Below are 25,145 nucleotides of genomic sequence, written 5' to 3'. Positions count from 1 at the left end.
GCTACTGAATGCATTGCTTGGTGTCTCATTGCTACTGAATGCTTTGCTTGGTGTCTCATTGCTACTGAATGCACTGCTGTGTGTCTCATTGCTACGGAATGCACTGCTGAGTGTCTCATTGCTACTGAATGCATTGCTGAGTGTCTCAGTGCTACTGAATGCATTGCTTGGTGTCTCAGTGCTACTGAATGCACTGCTTTGTGTCTCATTGCTACTGAATGCATTGCTGAGTGTCTCATTGCAACTGAATTCATTGCTTGGTGTCTCAGTGCTACTGAATGCATTGCTTGGTGCCTCAGTGCTACTGAATGCATTGCTTGGTGTCTCAGTGCTACTGAATGCACTGCTTTATGTCTCATTGCTACTGAATGCATTGCTTGGTGTCTCAGTGCTACTGAATGCATTGCTGAGTGTCGCAGTGCTACTGAATGCATTGCTGAGTGTCTCAGTGCTACTGAATGCATTGTTGAGTGTCTCATTGCATTGCTGAGTGTCTCAGTGCTATTGAATGCACTGCTGAGTGTCTCAGTGCTACTGAATGCATTGCTGTGTGTCTCATTGCTACTGAATGCACTGCTGAGTGTGTCATTGCTACTGAATGCATTGCTTGGTGTCTCATTGCTACTGAATGCATTGCTTGGTGTCTCATTGCTACTGAATGCACTGCTGAGTGTCTCAGTGCTACTGAATGCACTGCTTTGTGTCTCATTGCTACTGAATGCATTGCTTGGTGTCTCAGTGCTACTGAATGCATTGCTTGGTGTCTCATTGCTACTGAATGCACTGCTGAGTGTCTCAGTGCTACTGAATGCACTGCTTTGTGTCTCATTGCTACTGAATGCATTGCTGAGTGTCTCAGTGCTACTGAATGCATTGTTTGTGTCTCATTGCTACTGAATGCATTGCTTGGTGTCTCATTGCTACTGAATGCACTGCTGAGTGTCTCAGTGCTACTGAATGCACTGCTTTGTGTCTCATTGCTACTGAATGCATTGCTGAGTGTCTCAGTGCTACTGAATGCATTGCTGAGTGTCTCAGTGCTACTGAATGCATTGCTGAGTGTCTCAGTGCTACTGAATGCATTCCTGAGTATCTCAGTGCTACTGAATGCATTGCTGAGTGTCTCAGTGCTACTGAATGCATTGCGGAGTGTCTCATTGCTACTGAAGGCACTGCTGAGTGTGTCATTGCTACTGAATGCATTGCTTGGTGTCTCATTGCTACTGAATGCATTGCTTGGTGTCTCATTGCTACTGAATGCACTGCTGTGTGTCTCATTGCTACTGAATGCACTGCTGAGTGTCTCAGTGCTACTGAATGCATTGCTGAGTGTCTCAGTGCTACTGAATGCATTGCTGAGTGTCTCATTGCTACTGAATGCATTGCTGAGTGTCTCAGTGCTACTGAATGCATTGCTGAGTGTCTCATTGCTACTGAATGCACTGCTTTGTGTCTCATTGCTACTGAATGCATTGCTGAGTGTCTCATTGCAACTGAATTCATTGCTTGGTGTCTCAGTGCTACTGAATGCATTGCTGAGTGTCTCAGTGCTACTGAATGCATTGCTTGGTGCCTCAGTGCTACTGAATGCATTGCTTGGTGTCTCAGTGCTACTGAATGCACTGCTTTGTGTCTGATTGCTACTGAATGCATTGCTTGGTGTCTCAGTGCTACTGAATGCATTGCTTGGTGTCTCATTGCTACTGAATGCACTGCTGAGTGTCTCAGTGCTACTGAATGCACTGCTTTGTGTCTCATTGCTACTGAATGCATTGCTGAGTGTCTCAGTGCTACTGAATGCATTGCTGAGTGTCTCAGTGCTACTGAATGCATTCCTGAGTGTCTCAGTGCTACTGAATGCATTGCTGAGTGTCTCAGTGCTACTGAATGCATTGCGGAGTGTCTCATTGCTACTGAAGGCACTGCTGAGTGTGTCATTGCTACTGAATGCATTGCTTGGTGTCTCATTGCTACTGAATGCATTGCTTGGTGTCTCATTGCTACTGAATGCACTGCTGTGTGTCTCATTGCTACTGAATGCACTGCTGAGTGTCTCATTGCTACTGAATGCATTGCTGAGTGTCTCAGTGCTACTGAATGCATTGCTTGGTGTCTCAGTGCTACTGAATGCACTTCTTTGTGTCTCATTGCTACTGAATGCATTGCTGAGTGTCTCATTGCAACTGAATTCATTGCTTGGTGTCTCAGTGCTACTGAATGCATTGCTTGGTGCCTCAGTGCTACTGAATGCATTGCTTGGTGTCTCAGTGCTACTGAATGCACTGCTTTATGTCTCATTGCTACTGAATGCATTGCTTGGTGTCTCAGTGCTACTGAATGCATTGCTTGGTGTCTCTTTGCTACTGAATGCATTGCTGAGTGTCTCAGTGCTACTGAATGCATTGCTTGGTGTCTCAGTGCTACTGAATGCATTGCTGAGTGTCGCAGTGCTACTGAATGCATTGCTGAGTGTCTCAGTGCTACTGAATGCATTGTTGAGTGTCTCATTGCATTGCTGAGTGTCTCAGTGCTATTGAATGCACTGCTTTGTGTCTCAGTGCTACTGAATGCATTGCTTGGTGTCTCAGTGCTACTGAATGCATTGCTGAGTGTGTCATTGCTACTGAATGCATTGCTTGGTGTCTCATTGCTACTGAATGCATTGCTTGGTGTCTCATTGCTACTGAATGCACTGCTGAGTGTCTCAGTGCTACTGAATGCACTGCTTTGTGTCTCATTGCTACTGAATGCATTGCTTGGTGTCTCAGTGCTACTGAATGCATTGCTTGGTGTCTCATTGCTACTGAATGCACTGCTGAGTGTCTCAGTGCTACTGAATGCACTGCTTTGTGTCTCATTGCTACTGAATGCATTGCTGAGTGTCTCAGTGCTACTGAATGCATTGCTGAGTGTCTCAGTGCTACTGAATGCATTCCTGAGTGTCTCAGTGCTACTGAATGCATTGCTGAGTGTCTCAGTGCTACTGAATGCATTGCGGAGTGTCTCATTGCTACTGAAGGCACTGCTGAGTGTGTCATTGCTACTGAATGCATTGCTTGGTGTCTCATTGCTACTGAATGCACTGCTGTGTGTCTCATTGCTACTGAATGCACTGCTGAGTGTCTCATTGCTACTGAATGCATTGCTGAGTGTCTCAGTGCTACTGAATGCATTGCTTGGTGTCTCAGTGCTACTGAATGCACTGCTTTGTGTCTCATTGCTACTGAATGCATTGCTGAGTGTCTCATTGCAACTGAATTCATTGCTTGGTGTCTCAGTGCTACTGAATGCATTGATTGGTGCCTCAGTGCTACTGAATGCATTGCTGAGTGTCTCAGTGCTACTGAATGCATTGCTTGGTGTCTCAGTGCTACTGAATGCATTGCTTGGTGTCTCTTTGCTACTGAATGCATTGCTGAGTGTCTCAGTGCTACTGAATGCATTGCTTGGTGTCTCAGTGCTACTGAATGCATTGCTGAGTGTCTCATTGCTACTGAATGCATTGCTTGGTGTCCCATTGCTACTGAATGCATTGCTGGGTGTCTTGTTGCTACTGAATGCACCGCGGAGTGTCTCATTGCTGCTGAATGCATTGCTTGGTGTCCCATTGCTACTGAATGCATTGCTTGGTGTCTCAGTGCTACTGAATGCATTGCTTGGTGTCTCATTGCTACTGAATGCATTGCTGAGTGTCTCAGTGCTACTGAATGCATTGCTTGGTGTCTCAGTGCTACTGAATGCATTGCTGAGTGTCTCATTGCTACTGAATGCATTGCTTGGTGTCCCATTGCTACTGAATGCATTGCTGGGTGTCTCGTTGCTACTGAGTGCACCGCGGAGTGTCCCATTGCTACTGAATGCATTGCTGGGTATCTCGTTGCTACTGAATGCATTGCTGAGTGTCTCATTGCTACTGAATGCACTGCTGAGTGTCTCAGTGCTACTGAATGCACTGCTGAGTGTCTCAGTGCTACTGAATGCATTGCTGAGTGTCTCAGTGCCATGTTCATGTCTTCAGAGCTCAGTCATTCTTTACTCTGATGTCATCTTCACTCTCCTGATGTACACAGCCCTATGAGCAAAATCCAGAATCTACATTGGGGTGGAAAGCTAGTGTAGGTTGAGAGACTAGGACTAGCTTAACTCCACTGTAGACCAGGTTTTGCCAAACGATGTTTTCAACCTTCCAATGACATTGCACCACAAAACTCTGTGTCCATTTTGATGTGTTCTATCATTCCTGAACTACACTATTCCCATCACTATTTAGTTAAATTTTTAAAATATGTCCGTCATGTCTCTACCCTGCTTTTGGTCATGTACTGATTGCTGCACCTCTATTTCCTTGCCATCTAATAATAATAATAATAATAATAATAATAATAATAATAATAATAATAGTAATAATAATAATAATAATAATAATAATAATAATAATAATAATAATAATATATCAACTTCAAGTGTATGAAAACAACAAAAGCAACGAAATAAAACAAAGGCAAAACCGTTCAAATAAAGCAAGACATGGCAATAACAGACAAGGTCAAAAAGAAGCTAAAGATAAAAAATGGAGGAAAAATGTTGGAATTCAATCAAAGGTGATGAATAAAAAATTAAAAGTAACTCCACAGGGGATTGCAGTGTTATAAGCAAGTCGATAAAAGTGTGTATGAGTGTTTTTAAAAAATGCTTTAAAAGAGGTCAGAGAGGCAGCTGTTTTGATCTCTCTACATCAACGCTGTTAGCACAGAGTAAACCAACTATGTTATTTAAATTCTAACAGAATTTAAACAAGTCATACAGGGACAAACTTCACTTGTAGAGAACATAACAGTTTGCTGCATGCCATTGTATTCTGAGATCTGTGTATTTCCTAAAATTCAGTCGATAATTTGCTTGAACTTTCCCTCATCTATCTCTTCACTCTTTAACTCAGGGTTACTGGTGCTAGCCTCTGTTTATGCAAAGCTAGAAAGTGATACCCACACACTGCTGTTAATTTATATAATTACTGCTGGTAATATATTTATTTACCTAGCACCTGCGCTAAATACTTTGGATAGTTATATTCGCATCCCTCTTCTTATCCAACATTTAATGCACTCAACATCGCTCGATTCATCTACCATAGCCAACACTGTCCGCATCATTCAGCTAGCGCTCTCATCAGTTTGGAATTGTTGTGCACATTAATCGCCATTTAATTGTTACAAAATGGGGGGTTCCATTATTTTTATTCAGTGTAATTATTCATTCAACAGTCGCAATGTAATCTTGAATTTCATCAGCCTTCAGAAAAAGACAGAGCAGAATAGATGTTTTTTTTACAACTGGTAAATTTACTGTTACATCTTTAAAATACAAGGCGATGTTTTCAAACGAATATATTACAAATACAAATTTTCAATACAAAAGGTTGCCTGGGAAAAGCACATATATATTAGACTATATTCAGAAACACAAAGCACAATAATAATTCAAGCATTAAGGGTTGAAAACAGTCTGAACAATCTGAGCCAACAGAGAGAATGCTCTTCACTGGGAAACACAACGTACAAGGAACAAGGAAATAAGGAAACATGGAAAACAAAGTATACATTTTCATAAAACCAGGGGCCGGTATCTGATCTATTTTTTAATTAGTGTACAACAATGTAAAATTGTATGTGAAACACAAAAATTGTTCAGAACTGATGTTAACCGAAACATGTTTCAAAATGTGCACACTGCCTATGTTCAGCAGTCCGAGTTAAACGTTAGAGCTTCCTAATGCGATATTGACCTCCCGCTCACCCCACCCAAAAGCACATATATCTATATTATGTATATACAATGTGTGCGGTAGGGCAGGCTGGAGAATCGTTCTGCTAGATGCCGCACCGAGAGAGCCAGCATTGAACCCCCCTTTAGCATCAAAAGTGGTAGCACAAATCCTCTCTTTGTCAACGTCTTATTAACCCATAGCGGACTTTGAATTTCAGATCACGTTCGATTCGACCTGCAGTAGTGAGCGTGTGACCCTACCTCCTCCGCACCCCCTCCTGCTCTCGGAATATCTCGCAGGAATCTGGGATCGAAAGGGGAATTTCACAAGCCTTGCTTCTGTCAGCACTTCTCGCTCTGAAAAACCATTCGAGGGGCTTTTGTTGAAGAGGCCCTTGAAGTGGTTCTGAAGTTCAGTGGAAGAAGCATTAAAAAAATATTGTGAAGGTATTGAAAGCAGATCGACAATTTCAAACACATAAGTTAAGGAGGTGAGCCACACCGCATATGCGGCCATATCTGCGAGGTACTGTAATCCCTGTGCTGCATGTCCTTCTCTAGAAATTCACTCCGGCAAAACTTGACCGAGGATTTAAAGAGCCGCTTTTTGATTAAAGTATTTTTAGTCCCAGATTATGGAATGTCTACATCCGTGTAATATCCCAATATCCATCTGATCGCCGACATGGGGATGAAACCCCTGGCCCTTCCTGTCGGAAAACATATTGGTTTAACTTCACAAGGAAAATCCTGCAGAAAAGGTTAAAGCGTTTTCTGTTGTTCATACAAAATCTTCGCAAAAAAAGGTTCAGGTTCATTGTTTAAAACGCTTACAAAGGGTTCACACAGTTTCTGTATCAAGCAGTTTTTAGAAAAAAAAAAAAAAAACATATTTCAAGAGGATTAGAAAGACTTCTAAACACTTGGCATCAGTCACTCAAATTCACACAATATGTTGTTGATGGGTAACAGTATGCTTTTCCGGTAAATGTTCCGATAGGTGCAGGACTATTCAGAATGCAACAGATGCAGTACAGGGGTTGAATTACACGTTCAGATGTGTCCGCATATGAGAGCAGTTATGAGTTGGTTTACGTATAGTAGTTCAGGCCTAGTTAATATAATTTAGCAAGTAAATTATAAAAAGAATGGGATAATATATTTTAAAAAACACACTAAAAGATGCCATGGCTTTATAAATAAATAAATAAATAAATACTTACATACATACATACATAAATGTCACATGGCATTATGCGAACAATGAATGGGCATCGTCAACAAAGATATCTATCTGCAGACACATAACAAATATTTATTTTTTGCCGTGGACAAGATTGTGCTATTCTGCAGAAAAATGAGAAAAACACAACTGATGCTGACACAACCAGTCAAGTGAGCAGAGAACCAAAGCAGAGACGCCAATCCAGCAAACATGAACTGCTTTGTCAGGGTTTGTCCTAATCTTCCTCAACAAAGAGGTAAATCTGTGACTGCTCTGATAATAACCATACAATCCCTGCTCTTGTTCTCATCTGTTTGCAAAATCAAGACATTTCACAATGATCAGGAACATGTAAACACAGCTTATCCCTATCATCATACACTGCTACACAGAAATGCTGTTTCTGTAGTTTTCTTTTTTATTATTATTATTATTATTATTATTATTATTATTATCTTTTTTGAGCAAATCAGATTTTGGAATTGCATTCATTCAAATTGATCATAGTAAAATGTCCAGTGTTAATTATACAGAGTACACAGAGTACATACTTCACATACAGAGCATAGACTGTACATATCGCCCCTATTGGACTCATATAAACTCTGTAAGAGTCCATTCATTGCTAAAGATTCACACAGATTTAAACATTTGGTGTAAAGATGAGTCCAGTACAGCACGTACTCTCTTAGAGTTGATTTAACACTGAACATTTTACAATGTGTTCCTGCCCTTTCACAGTACAATGAGTAGTGCACTTTCCTGTGCGTACTCATCCCTCAAACCCCTTATTAGCCTGTTGGTGTCTCTCTCCCTTCCCCCCTGCGGCCCACCAGCTGAGCTGCATGCCCATGATGCCCAGCAAGCGCCGGACCCCCGGTGTGTCTGCCCAAACGGAGGAGTCACCCTCTCACAGTGGGGCGGGATAACCCTCCTTCCCCGGGCGAGGCGATGCCCAATTATGTGCAGCCCTGTGGGGCGACCCCCTGCGGTTGGCATCGGCATGGTTACGGACCATGGCATGGTAGCTCAGCTGGGTATGCAAATATGTGCTAATATGCGGATTAGTGAAATAGAGTTTTTGTGATTTTCTGTATTTAATAGAACAACTTGAGAGGGAATTATCATAAAATTATACGCATAACATACGTTTTTTTAAAATGGTTATTTTGGTGCACATCCTTTATTATCCATCCATCCATCCATTATCTCAACCCGCTTATCCTCAACAGGGTCGCAGGGGGGCTGGAGCCTATCCCAGCATACATTGGGAGAAAGGCAGGAATACACCCTGGACAGGTCGCCAGTCCATCACAGGGCACACACACCATTCACTCACACACTCATACCTATGGGCAATTTAGACTCTCCAATCGGCCTAACCTGCATGTCTTTGGACTGTGGGAGGAAACCGGAGTACCCAGAGGAAACCCACGCAGACACAGGGAGAACATGCAAACTCCGCACAGAGAGGCCCCGGCCAACGGGGATTAGAACCCAGGACCTCCTTGCTGTGATGCGGCAGTGCTACCCACTGCACCATCCGTGCCGCCTATCCTTTATTATACAAACTTAAATTTAAATATTTGTATTACATATTGTGTTATTGAACTGAATGCTTTACTTGGCACACTTCAACCCTTGAAACCGCTATTAATATTCTTTTTATTTCTTTCATACACTGCTCTCAAAGCTAGTTACCACTACTTTCACAAGAGGAATAATACAAAAAAAACATCTCTACTCTGCCAAAAAGAGTTCTCAGATACTTAAAAAAACATTTCCAGACGAAGTGTACTGTAATCCAATTTGGCTTGGCTCAGTCCTAAGCGTCCCAAGAATTGGAAAGGTCTGTTTTTCCTTTCCCGAAACTGGACGTCCCACAGAAGCGTTAAGGCGGCTCTTAGAGACAGGAGGAGATGTGCATGTGAGGAGGCCGGGCCTCGCGCAGTCAGACGGACAGACTGCAGACAGGAGGAGATGTGCTGACTCAGCAGGAGGTGGAGCAGGTGGTAGAGGCTGAGCTCTCCCTCAGGGGCTGGACGGGGGTCTGGGCGAGGGACAGGAGCCCTGGCTGTCAAAGCTAGCAGTGCGGGCCTTCCACTGGAAAAACACACACACACACACACACACACACACATACACACATACACACATGCGCACACACACACACACGCGCACACACACACACACACACACATACACACACGCGCACACACACACACACACACACACACACATCCACAAACACGTGTGGACACACGCAGACACACGGAAACAGGCAAACACACACACCCGCACACACACACACACATCACATCCACAAACACATGCATGCACACACACATACACACACGTTTTTCAGGATCAGCTTTCATAAAAATGAATGATACAAAGACACAAACTGGGCTTGATGTGCTTGATGGATCTTTTTGTTGGTATCCTTTCAGCAACTGGGGCAAATTCTTAACACATTAAATTTAAATAAATGTTTTCTTCAGGGTGAAATTCAATGAAGACATTCAAATGTAATTCTGTGCTCTCTACAACAAAGTGCCATCTGTTTTTTGTTCATAATATTCATTGCATTAATAATGGCTATCCCCAAAGGTGTCATCACAGCATAAAATTTATCTAAAATTATTTTCAAAATATGTGAACTATTTTCAGTTGGTCTTACTTTACGCAATTACATTACAGTTGCTTAATTCATGAGTTGTCTGACACATGGTTCGCTGTGAAAGATAGGAGTAAAGATGAAAATCAGAAGCACTGGGCAGGAAATATACATTGTATTGTTTGTGTTGTATTGGATATCATACAATACAAACAACTACCACTCATTTGTAAAGCAGAAATTCTGTAGATAGAGCTGCTGAGTTAAGATGGAAATGCTTTCGTAGTCGTATAAGAGAAGTATATTACGCACCTCTTTTTCAGACTTCTTGACCTCCAGCAGAGGGTGCCAGTGAGCAATGGGTTTGCGGGGGTAGGCCAGCATCTCGTTCCAGTGGTCCCGGCCCAGTCCTTCCGCGTTGCTCCCGACTCGGTTCACCCCGATGATTTCATTGTGCCCCACCCTTCACATACACAATCATGAAACGTGTTCAGAACATTATTCCAGAGAAATATTCATGTCCTGCACTTGCTGCTGTTTTGCCAATGTCTGTTATCATTGCCCCAGTGTGAATGTTACATGGGTGAGTTTGCTTTGCTGTCCTTAATGCGTCTGTGTGGAGTGCGAGTGGCAGGGTGAATTATATGAACACAACACCATCACCACGTTGCATGGAGAAGGAATCATGACCAGAAATGCACAGAGCAGGATTTGCATAAACAGTATCACTGTCAGCTTATATTTGAAGACGCCTCTTGCATCTTAAATATAAAGCACAGCTGCTTAACACGTTAAAGTTAAGAATACTGTTCAATAGGGTGACCATATGCTGATTTTCAAAAAAGAGCATGTTGTTCATTTATATACAGTATGGCTTATGCAATGTGCAAGCCTAAATCCTTAACATTTTTGACAAGTCCCTCCCAGAGAAATATGTTCAGTCTCAAAAAGATACTGTTTATGTATGTGTCTGGGGAAAAATAGGACACTGGCCAGGGCAGTAACTGTTATTCTTAGTTTTATCTTTTCATAATAGTTATCTGTTATAAAGAATACGTTTTGGTGTATGTATTCTTTTATCCAGATCACCTGATGGTAACTGTGAAAGAATGGTGTAGGCAGCGGATCACATGCTCACAGGTCATAGTCCATGACGGAGATGTGGAGGCAGACTTGGTCCATGTTCTCCGGGGGGATGTCGAAGATGATGGCCTCGTTGTACGTGGGGTTCAGCGTGTTCTTTTTAATGGTGGTCTTCTTCTTTTTCAAGCGTCTCCCATCACATATGAGGGACACTTTCACATAGGGGTCTGTCAATCAGAGAATGCCAGTCAGTTATGTAACTGTACAGTGCATTACCGGCATTAAAGATACACTCTTATCCAGAGCACATCACAATTTTACAATTTTAAGCAATTCAAGCTTAGCACTCTGTTCAAGGGTACAACAGTGCTGCCCTATGTCGGAATGAAACCCGCAACCCTTTGGTCTGAAGTGAAGGTCTTGACAGAACTGCAGGGGTGTTACAGGAAGGGCGGGGGTGGGATGGGTTGTTAGGGGGGTGTGCTGCTGTCTACACAACCAGGGTGGGGGTTGGGGGGGGGGTGTAATTTCACCCGTAGCCCACCTAAAGACACGCTATGAGAGAATGTGTGATAGTCTCATCAGTGCCTTTTCCAGAACTGAAAATATTTTTCCTTCCCATTTTCCAGTTGAGTGTAAATAACTTTCACAAAATGTTTCCGTTTAGTTGATATTAATGGTGTTCATTATGAGAAGGCACACGGAGCTGGACGGTCAGATGAAGCATTGCTATATTTGTTTAGTTTTTTTTCAGCTTGATGAACAGGTGGTTTGGATGAATCAATGACATCAAAATGGAATGTGTTATGCAAAACCGCACTGGGTGACAAATATGTGTCATGCAAAAATTGATTAAACACACTTCACAGTGGTAAATGAATAGCCTAGCAGAACCATTACGCGTTTGTTATTCTATTGAAATGCTAGTAAGACATATGCTATCATACTTTCTGAAAATATGCATAAAATAGGGAAGCTTTTGCTGTGAGATTGAATTGCTTCAGGGCACCATCTAATAGCTATGGTTTATTTCTCATAAATCTTATTCAATTGCCCGTGGGAACTGTCAAATCTTCAAAGGAGATATTTTATCTGTGAAATGACAATGTCAGAACAGAATGGAAATACACTTTTAGTGATGGGGATGTAAGAATTAAATTTATGTTATATTTGAAATTGAAATGACTAAAATGAAGAGTTTGTGAAATAGACCAGGAGAAGGCATGTGAATAGCAAATGTACACAGGCTCTGTTTAATGTTTATTTTCTTACAGGTTAATGTAATGCTTTATGAAAGATTTCACAATTTACTGTAAATCTATTGTAAGTTAAATGCATTTAATCAAACAGTACTTGCTCTCTGGTATTGGACGACGTTGATATACTTAGCAAAGATATACATTTTCATCATAACGTGATCTTTCAATATGGCAACTGAGTAACAAAAGTAATACTCACCTTCAAATGATAATACATGAGTAAATCATTATACAGTACATTAGCAGATAATTTGTTGGAAGATTAATGACATGCTCCTCTTTGTTCTTGCATATTGTTTTCATTCCATTTCATTTCATTTTTTATTACACTTTCCTATCGCTTCTACAGCTGTCGAATACAAGACATACACCCACTGGCATATGCACAGACTCTCTTACTCTCTCTCTCTCTCTCTTTCTCTCTCTCACACACACACTCTCTCTCTCTCTAGAGCTCTCTCATGCTCTCCATCTCACCGCCTGTATTTAGCAGTACCTGAGTATCCTGTGATGTCCATGGCTTTCAGGTTCCTGCACTTGATGACAGTGAGTGTGAGCCGCCCTGCCGTGGGCAGGTAGCAGAGCGAGAACATGATCTCCCCCAGGTCCACACTCTCCTGTGGGACAAAATGGCTGCCATGAGCTCATTCATGTGAAAGACACAGAGTGAGAACATGATCTCCCCAGGTCCACACTCTCCTGTGGGACAAAATGGCTGCCATGAGCTCATTCATGTGAAAGACTGAGTGAGAACATGATCACCCCCAGGTCCACACTCTCCTGTGGGACAAAATGGTTGCCATGAACTCACATTGGTGAAAGACTCAGCGAAAAATTGATCTCCCCCAGATCCACATTATCATGTGGGACAAAATGGCTGCCATGAGCTCATGTGAAAGACACAGAGTGAGAACATGACCTCCCCCAGATCCACATTATCATGTGGGACAAAGTGGCTGCTATGAGCTCATTAATGTGAAAGACACAAAGTGAGAACATGATCTCCCCCAGGTCCACACTCTCCTGTGAGACAAAATGGCTGCCATGAGCTCATGTGAAAGACACAGAGTGAGAACATGACCTCCCCCAGATCCAGATTATCATGTGGGACAAATTGGCTGCTATGAGCTCATTAATGTGAAAGACAGAGTGAGAACATGGTCTCCCCCAGGTCCACTCTCTCCTGTGGGACAAAATGGCTGCCATGAAAGACACTGTGCTTTGTTGTACAGGGAAAACACAGAAAGAAACAAGATGGAGGTCATGCATCACAATGAACATTTTTGTGGTGAAACACAGTCAAGGCTTTCAAGTGAAAACCCAGCTACATTTTGTGGAAAGTTTTCTAACCAATTAGGATGTAGCCATTCGCTTTGACCTATATTTGGGTTAACCTAGTTCATTTTTGTCAAAACTTCTCTAAACCTAGATTTCCACCCCTCTAGATTGCGGAGGAAATCACAGAAAGGAACAAGATGACGCTCACGTAACCTTGTTCTTTGGTTGTTGTGCTTCAATAAGTGGGAACTTTCTTTTCCTAACTGGCGATGCATTACATTGATTTTGTGCACTGGCAGCCAAACATGTTGCATGAGCTGGTAATGTTTGCTTCAATTTGGTGTAGACAAAGCATATTAACCACGATGTCTTTGAACACTGTCTGAGGGTTTTTCTCCCCTCTGGGGAGTTTGTTTCCCGTCATGTGCTTGCTATTCTGGGATTCAGGCCTGGTGTTTGCCCTCTTTATTCTGTTTGTGTAAGGGTTCACCTGGGCCCTTCCAGCCTCTTTGGGTTTACTCAGTAAAGATTGTTTTTGACCTCACTCCTTGCCTGTGTTCCTGCACTTGGGACCACCTTCCTGAGTTTCCCCCCATGATATTTTGTCCTTTTAGCCTTCTCTGTTAAGCGTCTTTGTGTCTGTTTTCTATAAAAAGCGCCGTACAAATAAAATTGAATTGAACTGAACCGCAGTCACACCACAATCAAAGGCAGCAATGACATAATAATAATATAAATGTCAAACATTCTCTTCCTCAAAATGGATGAAGTTGTTCAGGTCTTCTCATGGAACATTGTTGAAGTACAGTAGTCAGGCAGTTAAACAGCATAGGTAGATGGCTGCATAGGTAGATTCTTTCCACTCTGGATGTCGTTTGTTTTCACCTATCAAAGGGGTCTGGTGGAGCTGTTCTGGGGTTAATGTTTAGGGTCAGGATGTTGTCATAGAAACCAATTAATAATAAGCTGGTGGAAAGCCCATGTCTTGAGAGTTCTCATTACAAAGCACTGTCCTGGTATTTCCATCTGTAGCAGGTAGAAAATGCTTTCACATAATCTTTTTGACACAAACTAATGTTGACACATCAGGTCAACAAAACATCTATAAGCCCTTATACAGAAACAAGTATGGTACATTTAGTTTGACTGAAAAAAAGCATCTTGATTTTACATCCAGTACTTAGCTTGAGGAATTTGTGCTTCTGGTGCTCTGAAACAAATTATTAATGGTGATTTTTTTAAATCACTTGAAATGCAGCTTGTGGCATTAGTTCCATTTATTCTGTATTTGAATTATATTAAGCACACTTTAAAGAGTTTATGATCCTTAACTTGTTGACAATTGCTGCATTACAAAATAATAGAAAATAACATGTACTGTATTATACTATGATGTCTTTGCTCCAGCCAGGTGATAAGGCCAGTTTATCTGACAGTTTCATAAACATGTTTGTTGATAAGATTGAAACTAAATTGAATAGATGGGTTCCCTCAAGCAGAACTATCCTCGATTTACCATAGAATTGAGCTGCCTAACCCAGTTCCTGGACATCTACCAACCCTAACAAAGCACACACCATTCAACAGCTAGCTATTTAGCTGCCAGTGGAATCGAGTGTGCCAAATTAGCCTTACCCTTCAGTATTTTCTGTTTTTTAATTACTTTCATTATTACTATCAGTCCTTCCGCAGCTAACTGTACAAAAGGACAAGCTCAACCACAACCTAACTCAACGCACTGTTTAACCTCATGTAACCCTGTTTCCTCAAACGAGGACTTTACATTTTGGCTTCTCTGTGCTCTATAGAGTATTTCTCTGAACATAAGGGACATTCAATTAAAATTAAACATTTTGTAAAAATAATACAGTTCTCTGCAACATGTTTTTGTCATCCAAGGCACTTGTATTATGTCACAAAAAAAATGTAATATACTTGAGCTTTTTTCTCCTGGGTCTCAGGAGGCTAAGGGTGGCTTTGCCAATTCCAGCAATCGTTTTGCTGCAATGAATAAATTAGAAAAACTAAATTAAAATCTGTGTACTCTTCTGTGCTACCTCACAGTTACCTACAGAATAGAATGTGCTTCTCTGCGCTTCCCTGTGCTTGACTGACAGGAATCCCCGTCTCAAAGCCTGTCATACGCAGCTCCAGAGAGGTCATTCATCATCCTGAACGTGACAGCCGTCACTCAGAAAAACATCTGCTGAGCGAGGAAGACAAAGTGGGGCAAACAAAAGAGCCTTACCTGACCGGCAGGAAACGGTGAACTGATATTTACAGTTATACGCAGAAGTATAGGGTCAGTGGCACCATCTTTGTAATTTGTGTGGGGCTGTAATTCCTACACAGATCACCCCGTATGGATTTAAACACCCTCAAAGTACAGCTGGCAGTCTGCACTTTAGCCTCATAGTCATGGTTTTATTTCAAATCCAATGTGCTGGAATACAGAGCCAAAACAATGCTTTTGCATTTTGCTGTATATATACACTCACCAAGCAATTTATTACGTATTTATTAGACTTATTTTTTAGACTTCTACTGCTGTAGCCTATCCACTTACAGTTATGATGTGTTGTGTGTGCCGAGATGCTTTTCTTTATACCACTGTTGTAATGTGTGGTTATTTGCGTTACTTACAAATTCCTGTCAGTTTTGATGAGTCTGGCCATTCTCCTCTGATGTGCAGAACTGCTGCTCACTGGATTATTCTTTTTTTTTTTTTGCACCATTCTTTGCAAACTCTAGAAACTAGTGTGAATGAAAATTGCAGATCAGCAGTATCTGAGATACTGAAACCACCCTGTCTGCCATCAACAATTATTCCACGGTCAAAGTCACTTAGATCACATTTTATCCCCATTCCGATGGTTGAAATCAACATTAACTGAAGCTCCTGACCCGTATCTGCATGATTGTATGCTTTGCACTGTTGCCACACAATTGGCTGATTAGATAATCGGATGAACATGTAGGTGTAAAGTAAAATTTTTCCTAATAAAGTGTTCAGTGAGTGTATATTTTTAAATGCACTCTGTGGTCTATTGCTCTTTAGTTGAGCAGATCCTCCAGAGATTTTTGTTTTTGATGGATTGTTATGTCCGCCTCTGTTTCCTCTGAAATGCTTATCTTCAGAACTTCAATGTTTATGTGACAGAAGTGGACCTCTCAAGTGTTTTCTTATTTCCTTTCCTTTCGTTTCGTTTCCTTTTTTCATCCCTCTTTCTGTTGCTCTTCCATGAACTCCAAACAGTTCCTTTCATCACAAGTAAACAAGCATTGCTTACGGTAACCCTCTGCACCCCTGCTCTCTCATACGAGCTATGAGGGTTCCAGTCCAACACTCCTGCTCTCTCATACGGCCTATGAGGGTTCCAGTCCAACACTCCTGCTCTCTCATACGGCCTATGAGGGTTCCAGTCCAACACTCCTGCTCTCTCATACGGCCTATGAGGGTTCCAGTCCAACACTCCTGCTCTCTCATACGGCCGATGAGGGTTCCAGTCCAACACTCCTGCTCTCTCATACGGCCTATGAGGGTTCCAGTCCCCAACACTCCTGCTCTCTCATACGGCCTATGAGGGTTCCAGTCCCCAACACTCCTGCTCTCTCATACGGCCTATGAGGGTTCCAGTCCAACACTCCTGCTTTCTCATACAAGCTATGAGGGTTCCAGTCCCCAACACTCCTGCTCTCTCATACGGCCTATGAGGGTTCCAGTCCAACACTCCTGCTCTCTCATACGGCCTATGAGGGTTCCAGTCCCCAACACTCCTGCTCTCTCATACGGCCTATGAGGGTTCCAGTCCCCAACACTCCTGCTCTCTCATACGGCCTATGAGGGTTCCAGTCCAACACTCCTGCTTTCTCATACAAGCTATGAGGGTTCCAGTCCAACACTCCTGCTTTCTCATACGGCCTATGAGGGTTCCAGTCCAACACTCCTGCTTTCTCATACAAGCTATGAGGGTTCCAGTCCAACACTCCTGCTTTCTCATACGGCCTATGAGGGTTCCAGTCCAACACTCCTGCTCTCTCATATGGGCTATGAGGGTTCCAGTCAAACTGCTGTATTGTTACGCACAATGTTTGTGTGTTTTGATTGACACCTGCTTGCTTGGCCCGGGTCAGTGTCTTAAATCGGTTCTCAATCACTTTTACCTTGTTAAATAAAGGTTAAATAAAAATACATAAATAAACTACACTCATTGAGCAATTTATTAGGAAGACCTTTACACCAGCTTGTTAAAATATTTATGCGAGAATGTTGCAAAAAACAAAAAACATCCAGTGAGCAGCAGTTCTGCGGACAAAAATGCATTGTTAATGAGAGAGGTCAGAAGCTGACAGGAAGGTGACAGCAATGCAAATAACCACGTATTACAACCGTGGTATGCAGAAGAGCATCTCTGAACACACAATGTGTGAGTGTGTAAGTGTGTAAGTGGATAGGCTTCGGCAGCAGAAGAGCAATAAGTCTAAAAAAATATGTCTGATAAATACCTCAAAAAGTTCTCACTCACTCACATTTCTTTCATTTATATTAGAGATAATCAAACATCAAAATCCCTTTTCTTTTTTAAAATGTGTGTTTCTGAAAGTCTTTTGTTTTTTTTCAGTGCCGTGGTGGTATAATTGAAACCACCACCCCTCAACAGTGTCTGCATTAAAACCAGTGACCATGACCAAGCACGGTCACAGGCGTAATGCACACATTATTGCAGACTGAATTGTAGCAAATAAACCGTAACCTTTGCGTTTTAGCTGCAATTTGCGGCTTAATTGTTTTTCAATTAACTATCACCATTGTTCATTAAAAGCAATATATCTGAGAAATGGCTACAGCTATTGGTCTCTGCCATAACTACAAGATTGCTAGAAGGCCGTGTCAAAGCTCTGTGCCACTTAATGAATAGGGGACTGCAGCAATGCAGATAGAAAGGAATTCATTTTGCAGAGTAATAATCTGCTCATAAAATATATGGGATTTAGAAATCTACAAAAAGTGACTGGTGAGGAAATATTTCTTTGTCAATTTACTCATATATAATACTGAAACAGACAGTCAGAATTAATTGTACTTTAAGAGTGAGGATCTATCATTCCTTATATTAGATTAAATTATTGTTATTATGTTTCACGAAATGAAACTGTTAAAATTAAGCCATAAATCTTTTGTATCCCTGTTTTTCTATGATGGGTCTAGAACAGTATTTTTACAGTATTTCTTCATGGGAATTCTTACATTTTGCTAAGTTTCCAGTAATGTTAATGTATGCCTTCACTGGGGTAGCTCAGAAACAGTGATGGTATTGTGTTATGTAAATGGCTGATAAATTGTAAGGTCTTCTTACACTGGTGGCGTACTGAATATCCTTCCAGACGAACGTCTCTCTGCTGAGGTCTGACGTTTCAAACAGGTTCTCCAGTATTACTTCTCCGATCATGTCGTGGCGGGAGAAACGGTCAAAGTCGAAAACGCTCATGTGGAGCTTCCGCCCGCCCAGCTCCTCGTAGGGCACGGGGAACTGGAAGGACTCGTCGAAAGTGGGATTGAGGGTCTTGCGGTGTACCCTCGTCTGGAACTTCTGCTTGCGGTCGGGGAGCAGGTAGATCTTCACGTAGGGGTCGGAGCTGCCGCAGAAGTCCTTGGCGGGCAGGTCGAAGGCCTTGAGGACGTTGACGAGCAGGGCCTCGTTCTCGTAGTCGTACTTGAGGGAGAAGTTGATGCGGCCGCAGTCCTTGCTGTTGTCCTTAGACGTCTCCTCCGCGTCCAGAGACTTCTGCTTGTACAGCTCGGGCTTGATGCCCCCGATGCTGGTGGGCTGCTCGTCCGCATCCAGGTACTCACTGCCTCGGTCCAGGCTGGTCACATGGTGCATCTGTCTGGGGAGGTGCCTCTTGAAGGAGCTGTGTCTGGTGAGAGAGGAAGAGGAAGGGCAATATTTAGGGTATTGGTCGAGGTAGGTTGGTATATGACATAGGTTTAGGTGGGTATATCTCCCAGGGCATCACTAAATGTACCATTGACATTTCACTCTTGGTGGATTTTGCATGTGTCGACAATTCCATATCTGCGTACTGAATATGGTTTTATTTTGAGGCTGGATGATGAATGTAGTATTTGAAACTGTGGGGAGAGAACCTCTAGAGAAATAACAATAACAAATTAAAGTTAACTTTATTGTCATTCCACAATATGTAGGACATACAGGGCAGTAAAATAACATTTCTCCAGGACCAGGGTATAACGTGAAGGACATGGACTACTGCTGCTATTACTATGACTGCAGCTGTAACTGCGATACTAAAACGTTAACAGTACAAATAAAGTTAACAGTGCAGTGCAGGTAAAAGTTACAGTCTGGAGAGGGAGAAAATTGAAGAAATCTTTTTCCTTGTACAGTACAAGAGTTTACCTCTTGACTGAACGCTTAATGTTGCGTTTCTTGTTTTTCACCTGTTTCTTTGACGTGCTGTGACAATTCCCAAAACAGCCTTAAACATTATCCTTGATGTCAGCCAGGGAGGACTGGTTTTAGCCTCAAAATGAAGCCATAGTTTCAGCACATCCTGACCTTACCATGACATCAAACAAATAAAAAGATTTACTTGACACAAGCTGCCGTTTTCAATGTGCTGAGGTTGGACGCAGTGGCAAGTGCTGTAATATGTTGTGATCATTTTCCTGACTAATCTTGGCTAATGTCAGAAAATAATCAGAGCTACACTTCAAGCAGTCAATTACTGGCTGGTCTGATTTATTTCAGGCTTGCCATCCTGTCATCTGCAAAGCAATCATACTGCTACACGAGGTATTTAATTGGACAGGCAGAGACCGCTCGACTTGCATTTTAAAAGCATTTCATTTGTTATGAATTCATTCAATTATTGTACATTTGTGTCTTGGTTAGTATAATTGGTCATACATTGAACAGAGGACAAAGTTGCTCTGCCCATTGCAAAACTGTACTGCCTGAAATAAAACTGATTGCTGTTTGCCTCCGGTTTCCTCCCACAGTCTAAGGACATGCAGGTTAGAATAATTGGAGACTCTGAAATGTCCAGAGGTAGTGTTTGAGTGAATGGTGTGTGGGCCCTGCGATAGATTGATGACTTGTTCGGGGTGTATTCCTGCCTCTCGCTCACTGCATATGAATAGGCTTCAGCCCCCAACCCCAACCCCCCATGACCCTGAGGAATAAGCAGGTTAGATAATGGTTGGATAGATGGGTAACTGTAAATCTAATCATTGTGGCTATACTTGCCATATTTACAATTATTTCAAATGTTTCTCCATATACAGCAGCTGTACCGCGGCGCAAGTAGCAGTCAGGTTAGTCGCCTTTGTAGTCCTAATAGCTTCGTAGTTGTACAGAAATGAGCTTTCAGGCTTCCTCTGTTTCATCATTATAATGACTCGATGCTAAGTCATGGGTACCTGCTACTAATGCAACCCCAAGGTCTCCGAGAATAATGCATGAAAGGCATGCACTGAGCGTTGCAGCATAATCGTTGGATGGCCTGGCCTTTCCGTTGATGAATTCTAACAATTAAAGTGACTTTGGCTCTCGTCATTATTAATTCATATTCATATTCCATTAGGAGCTAAGTTTGTTCTTTTAAAAGTTAGAAAAATAATTTCACTTAAGTGCCGTAAAAATGAAACGCAGCGCGAGTATTGGCTTGGACATGTTTATAAAGTACCTGGCCATGGTGACACTGATTTATCTTTTTAATTCTCCTCCAATTTTAGAATGTCCTGTTGTTGTTATTGTAGTTATTGGAAGCCTGACCCATCACTACAATGCTTCCATCAGTTATAGGGGGGTACACTAGCATACTCCTGCACCCTCCAACCCCCCCACCCCACCACTTCTCACTCCCCAGGTCACTGACGCCATTGCCGGGCAGCCTGGCTGTTGGGCTGGTTTTCTGGTGCAGGAAGACCATAATAGCCCAATCAACAAGACAAGTGACTTTTGGGGCGTTGAGGATTTCAGGGTGCAGCTTACTAAAACCCATCCTCTCTGGCTGACACCAAGGTTAATGTTTAAGGCTGTTTTGGGAATTGAATTGTACAGCACATCAAATAAACAGGTGCAAAACACAAAACACAACATTAAGTGTTCAGTCAAGGGGTACGCTCTTGTGCTATACAAGAAAATATTCATTCTCATGAAATATTTCTTCAATTTTCTTCTTTTCTGGACATTAATGTGTTGTTTCTCAGGAGGTTTTCTCCCCACAGCTTCAAAAACTTCATACAGCCTCAAATTTCCTGACAATTTATTGGCAAAACTCAAGTTGAGGACAAACAGTGGAAAACTGAAATTGATATGGCCACACAGAGGCACACAACATTGATCACTTTTTCCAAACCAATCCTTTGGACAGCATAAATCCTTCATCCAGCACTGTAGCAGGTAATGACTTTGATAAAACTCTCCACTGGATAATAATAAATAATCCACTTGATGGTGCCAGGAGCCATTCTCAGATTAAATTCTCTTTGTGACGGTATTGGATCGCGTAAAGCTACCTCAGTCAGCGATATCTGTCAATGGTATCAGAATCGCAGCCAGAAATGGATCAAAAAGACTATCTTCATAGTGATGGTTCATATCCAAAAACAGGATGTATCCGTGTGGTACATACTGTATAACTGTATTGTGTACTGTACATTGATTACATGATATAATATAAAATTACTACTGTACATATGCAGTTAAATGTTAAGTAAATGTTAAAGTCTCGCACATAAACACTTTGGAAGTATCAGACCTGTAAAATTTGTCCTTTCAAATTTGTCCACAGACCAGAGAACACAAAAATCCTAGTATCAACAAAGTTATCTGCTCCCTGTGAATACTGCACAATATAAGCGTCTTTCCCAAAAAAAAAAGAAAAAAACAAAGATGAAAACATGACGGGGGAGGCCCACAGATGGCCGTGGCCCCACGTGGCTGCCGAGCGCTCTTGCCAGCAGCCGGCTCTGGGCGGGGCCCCGCATGGCTGCTGCGCGCTCGGGCCGGGGGCCCACCTGTTTGAGGACGCGGGCTCGGTGGTCTGGCGGGACATGCGCGTGCGCCGCAGGAAGTGGTCCTTCATGGAGAGCTGCACGTCGGCCGGGATGTCGGGCGAGGTGTGGCTGATCTTCACCGCCGCCTCCAGGATGCTCACGGAGTGGGCGGGGTCCTTCAGCTTCTCCGCCGCCATGGTGTCGGAGAGGGGGGGGCCTCTGTGGAAGCCGGCCGGGCTCAGGGCGCTGACGCTGGGGGGCAGGGGCTTGTCACGCCAGGGCACCCAGCACAGCTTCCAGGATGCGAAGATGATGACCCCCAGCAGGGCCAGGCCACACCCGAAAAACACAACCAGGAAGAGGCTGAACGAGAGATCTGGAGGGGAGAGAAAACAAGAACCGTGATTGGAGGATTGGAGGAGGGAGGTAGACACTGGGTATACTGAGATGTGATGATGAAAGGGTCAATGAGAGGGAGAGAAAGAACAAAAGAGAAAGAGAAAGAAAAGGAGAAAGAAAGATAGAGATACCGTAGGCCTTAAAGCCTTGAAAGCTATATCATTTTATTTCAAACAGGAGCAGATTTCAAGGTGACTGGTTTGTGCCTTTTGAGCTGGGCTGATTGAGTTTCCAGTAACACGTAAGAGGTAGTTCACATGATTGACCTTCTCCCAGTGAGGCAATTGTATATTTTTTCCCAAGACTGTAATGGGATTTGGTAGCAACTGATAGGTGTGCAACAGTCAAGTTGTCACACATACAATATTTAACAACTGAAAACAAAGCTGTTTTTACCACATGTACAGCAGCATGTGAAATGATTACATATATTTACGAACATAAGAGACACAAATTGCATCAAAGTGAAAAATCCGTCCCCACTCTGCAATCAATTGATGAATAAAGTGCCGAACACCAGTCATACCCAGCAGACCATACAGTTCTCCTGGAGCTGAGTTTGAGAACCATGTCTTAAACACATACAATGTTGGATGATTGACGTTATTTTAAAATATAATTCCATGTACAGCTCAAGACCTGGTAATTACAACTCTTTCATGACAGCTGAAATGTAGTCGCATTAATTCCACAGAGTACTTACCAAAGGAAGAATGCTGATGGATTATTAATATTCTAGCCCATATGTGCACTTATTTGAACACATTGGCTTTCAAGACACACACACACACGGGGGCACACATGCACGCACACACACACACAGGTGCACACACACACACACACACACACACTCACACATCACCCTAACTGACTGAACAGGCCTGGAGCTGAACATTAGCATAACTATTGTACAATAGACACACAAGGAGCCATCGAACTAGCGCAACATGAAAATAAGTAGGCATTATGCATTCATACAGTTTATGTCTCTGTGCATAATAAAATATATTGTCACACCATGGATATCATATCCGCGTTAGCTTTTCTAATCCTTGCTGGAGATTTAAAAAATAATAATAATATGAAATCATTCTCCAGCCAGGCTGCCCAGCCTCTCTTGAGTAAACAATACCCTGATGGCATTGTATTGCTTTAGGATGGTTGAAGTTCGACTTGCAAATGATGTTTGAATATGATTACAGCTCTACTCATAAAAACGGGAACATAGACTGTTTTCAAATGGACCACAGCCACTTGGGAAAGGCATTGTTGTCTCGGTGTTTCTGCCCAAAGTAGCATTTCTGGTGAAAACATGTGACAGATGAATGTGATTATGTGTTTGCAGAGGCCAGAAGGGGAAATGTAACATGACCATAAATAATGGGATAGAACAGATATCCATTCAAACTCTGATGTGCTCCACCATCACTGGCATCTTTAAGTGGGAGGATTGATGAAGTTTAAAGGTACAATAAGTAATTTCGGACTTCCAACGGTCAAGAGAGGAATTGCAGCAACAAACACCCTCAAACCACAACACTGTTTATCCCTCCTCCTTCTCTGTGAGCGCGCTGATGTTGGAACCCCCCCACACTAACTGTATATTTTGGAACCCAAATTTAAGAACTATAAACACAGGCAGAGGGTGAGTCAATATGTCAGTGAGCCTTTTTCAATGATAGAAGGGATTTACAATGGTCTTGCAACAGTGTTTAACCTAAAAATTGTATTGTACCTTTAATTGAATATGCATAATATATAAACATGGAATTTTCCCTGCAGTCTAAGTTTCATAGATAAATTACGTTTACAGTGAGTAACATATAGGTTAATGGACATTAATAAGCAGCATATTCTACAGTATATTGAACCATCTAGGAATATTTCCATTGACAAAAGGGGAATTTTACATGTACTACTGGGAAACTGCTTCAAAAAAATGCCTCAGATTTCTTATTCATTGCAGGAATGCAGCTCAGTCAGTGGAGACTTTCACTGAGAAGATAATCTCTTAACTCCACTAAGGATTCAGTGTCCAGATTCTTCATCCAAGGATGGCTCTCCAAAAATCCACAGTAAATTGAGCTGGTGGTGTGAAGAATTATCTTAGCCTTACTGGAAATGGGATTTTTTGAGAGAGCGAGAATTGATGCCCCCACTGGGATATTTTGGGGGCACTTTCTTTAGATATTATTATGGCATTACTTTCTGTGAAAATACTGTCTGTGCTGTGGAAAGCTACTGACACTGCACGCTGCAGTGCTGACTGAAAGGATCTGGATGCTTTCTGACCTCCTTATTCGCTTATTTTTGAATTCATTCATTTCTATTGATGCTCATGCAATTTTGTATTTATATAATAATTCAGACCAGTGGCAGATAAAGAAAACAAACAAAGGAAAAGAGATATAGAGGTCAGAGTGCATTTGAAAGGCAAATTATTTCCTTTAATCCTGTCATTCACAGAATGGACAACCAGGTGTTCTCAATGCA

The 25,145-nt window shown here is 42.2% G+C and overlaps 1 protein-coding gene across 2 annotated transcripts in view; it reads right to left on the bottom strand.

Annotated features, from left to right (window-relative positions):
• Positions 1-9,022: 9,022 nt before the first annotated feature.
• Positions 9,023-25,145, bottom strand: part of LOC133110139 (synaptotagmin-6-like) — a 52,282-nt gene continuing 36,159 nt past the window's right edge. Inside the window, exons 3-8 of one of the 2 annotated variants that reach the window (XM_061220023.1) lie at positions 22,275-22,616; positions 18,586-19,147; positions 12,447-12,567; positions 10,747-10,918; positions 9,921-10,071; positions 9,023-9,094 (exon numbers count right to left, since the gene is read on the bottom strand). In XM_061220023.1, the coding sequence (XP_061076007.1) occupies positions 9,023-9,094; positions 9,921-10,071; positions 10,747-10,918; positions 12,447-12,567; positions 18,586-19,147; positions 22,275-22,616 (1,420 nt within the window). Of the gene's footprint in view, positions 9,095-9,920; positions 10,072-10,746; positions 10,919-12,446; positions 12,568-18,585; positions 19,148-22,274; positions 22,630-25,145 lie in introns of both variants that reach the window. The other variant, XM_061220022.1, reaches the window with a different exon arrangement.

Source organism: Conger conger, chromosome 14, assembly GCF_963514075.1.
Source record: "Conger conger chromosome 14, fConCon1.1, whole genome shotgun sequence".
NCBI classification, from domain to species: Eukaryota; Metazoa; Chordata; class Actinopteri; order Anguilliformes; family Congridae; genus Conger; species Conger conger.
Note: the sequence above shows the minus strand (reverse complement) of the source record. Positions and strands in the feature narration are given on the sequence as shown.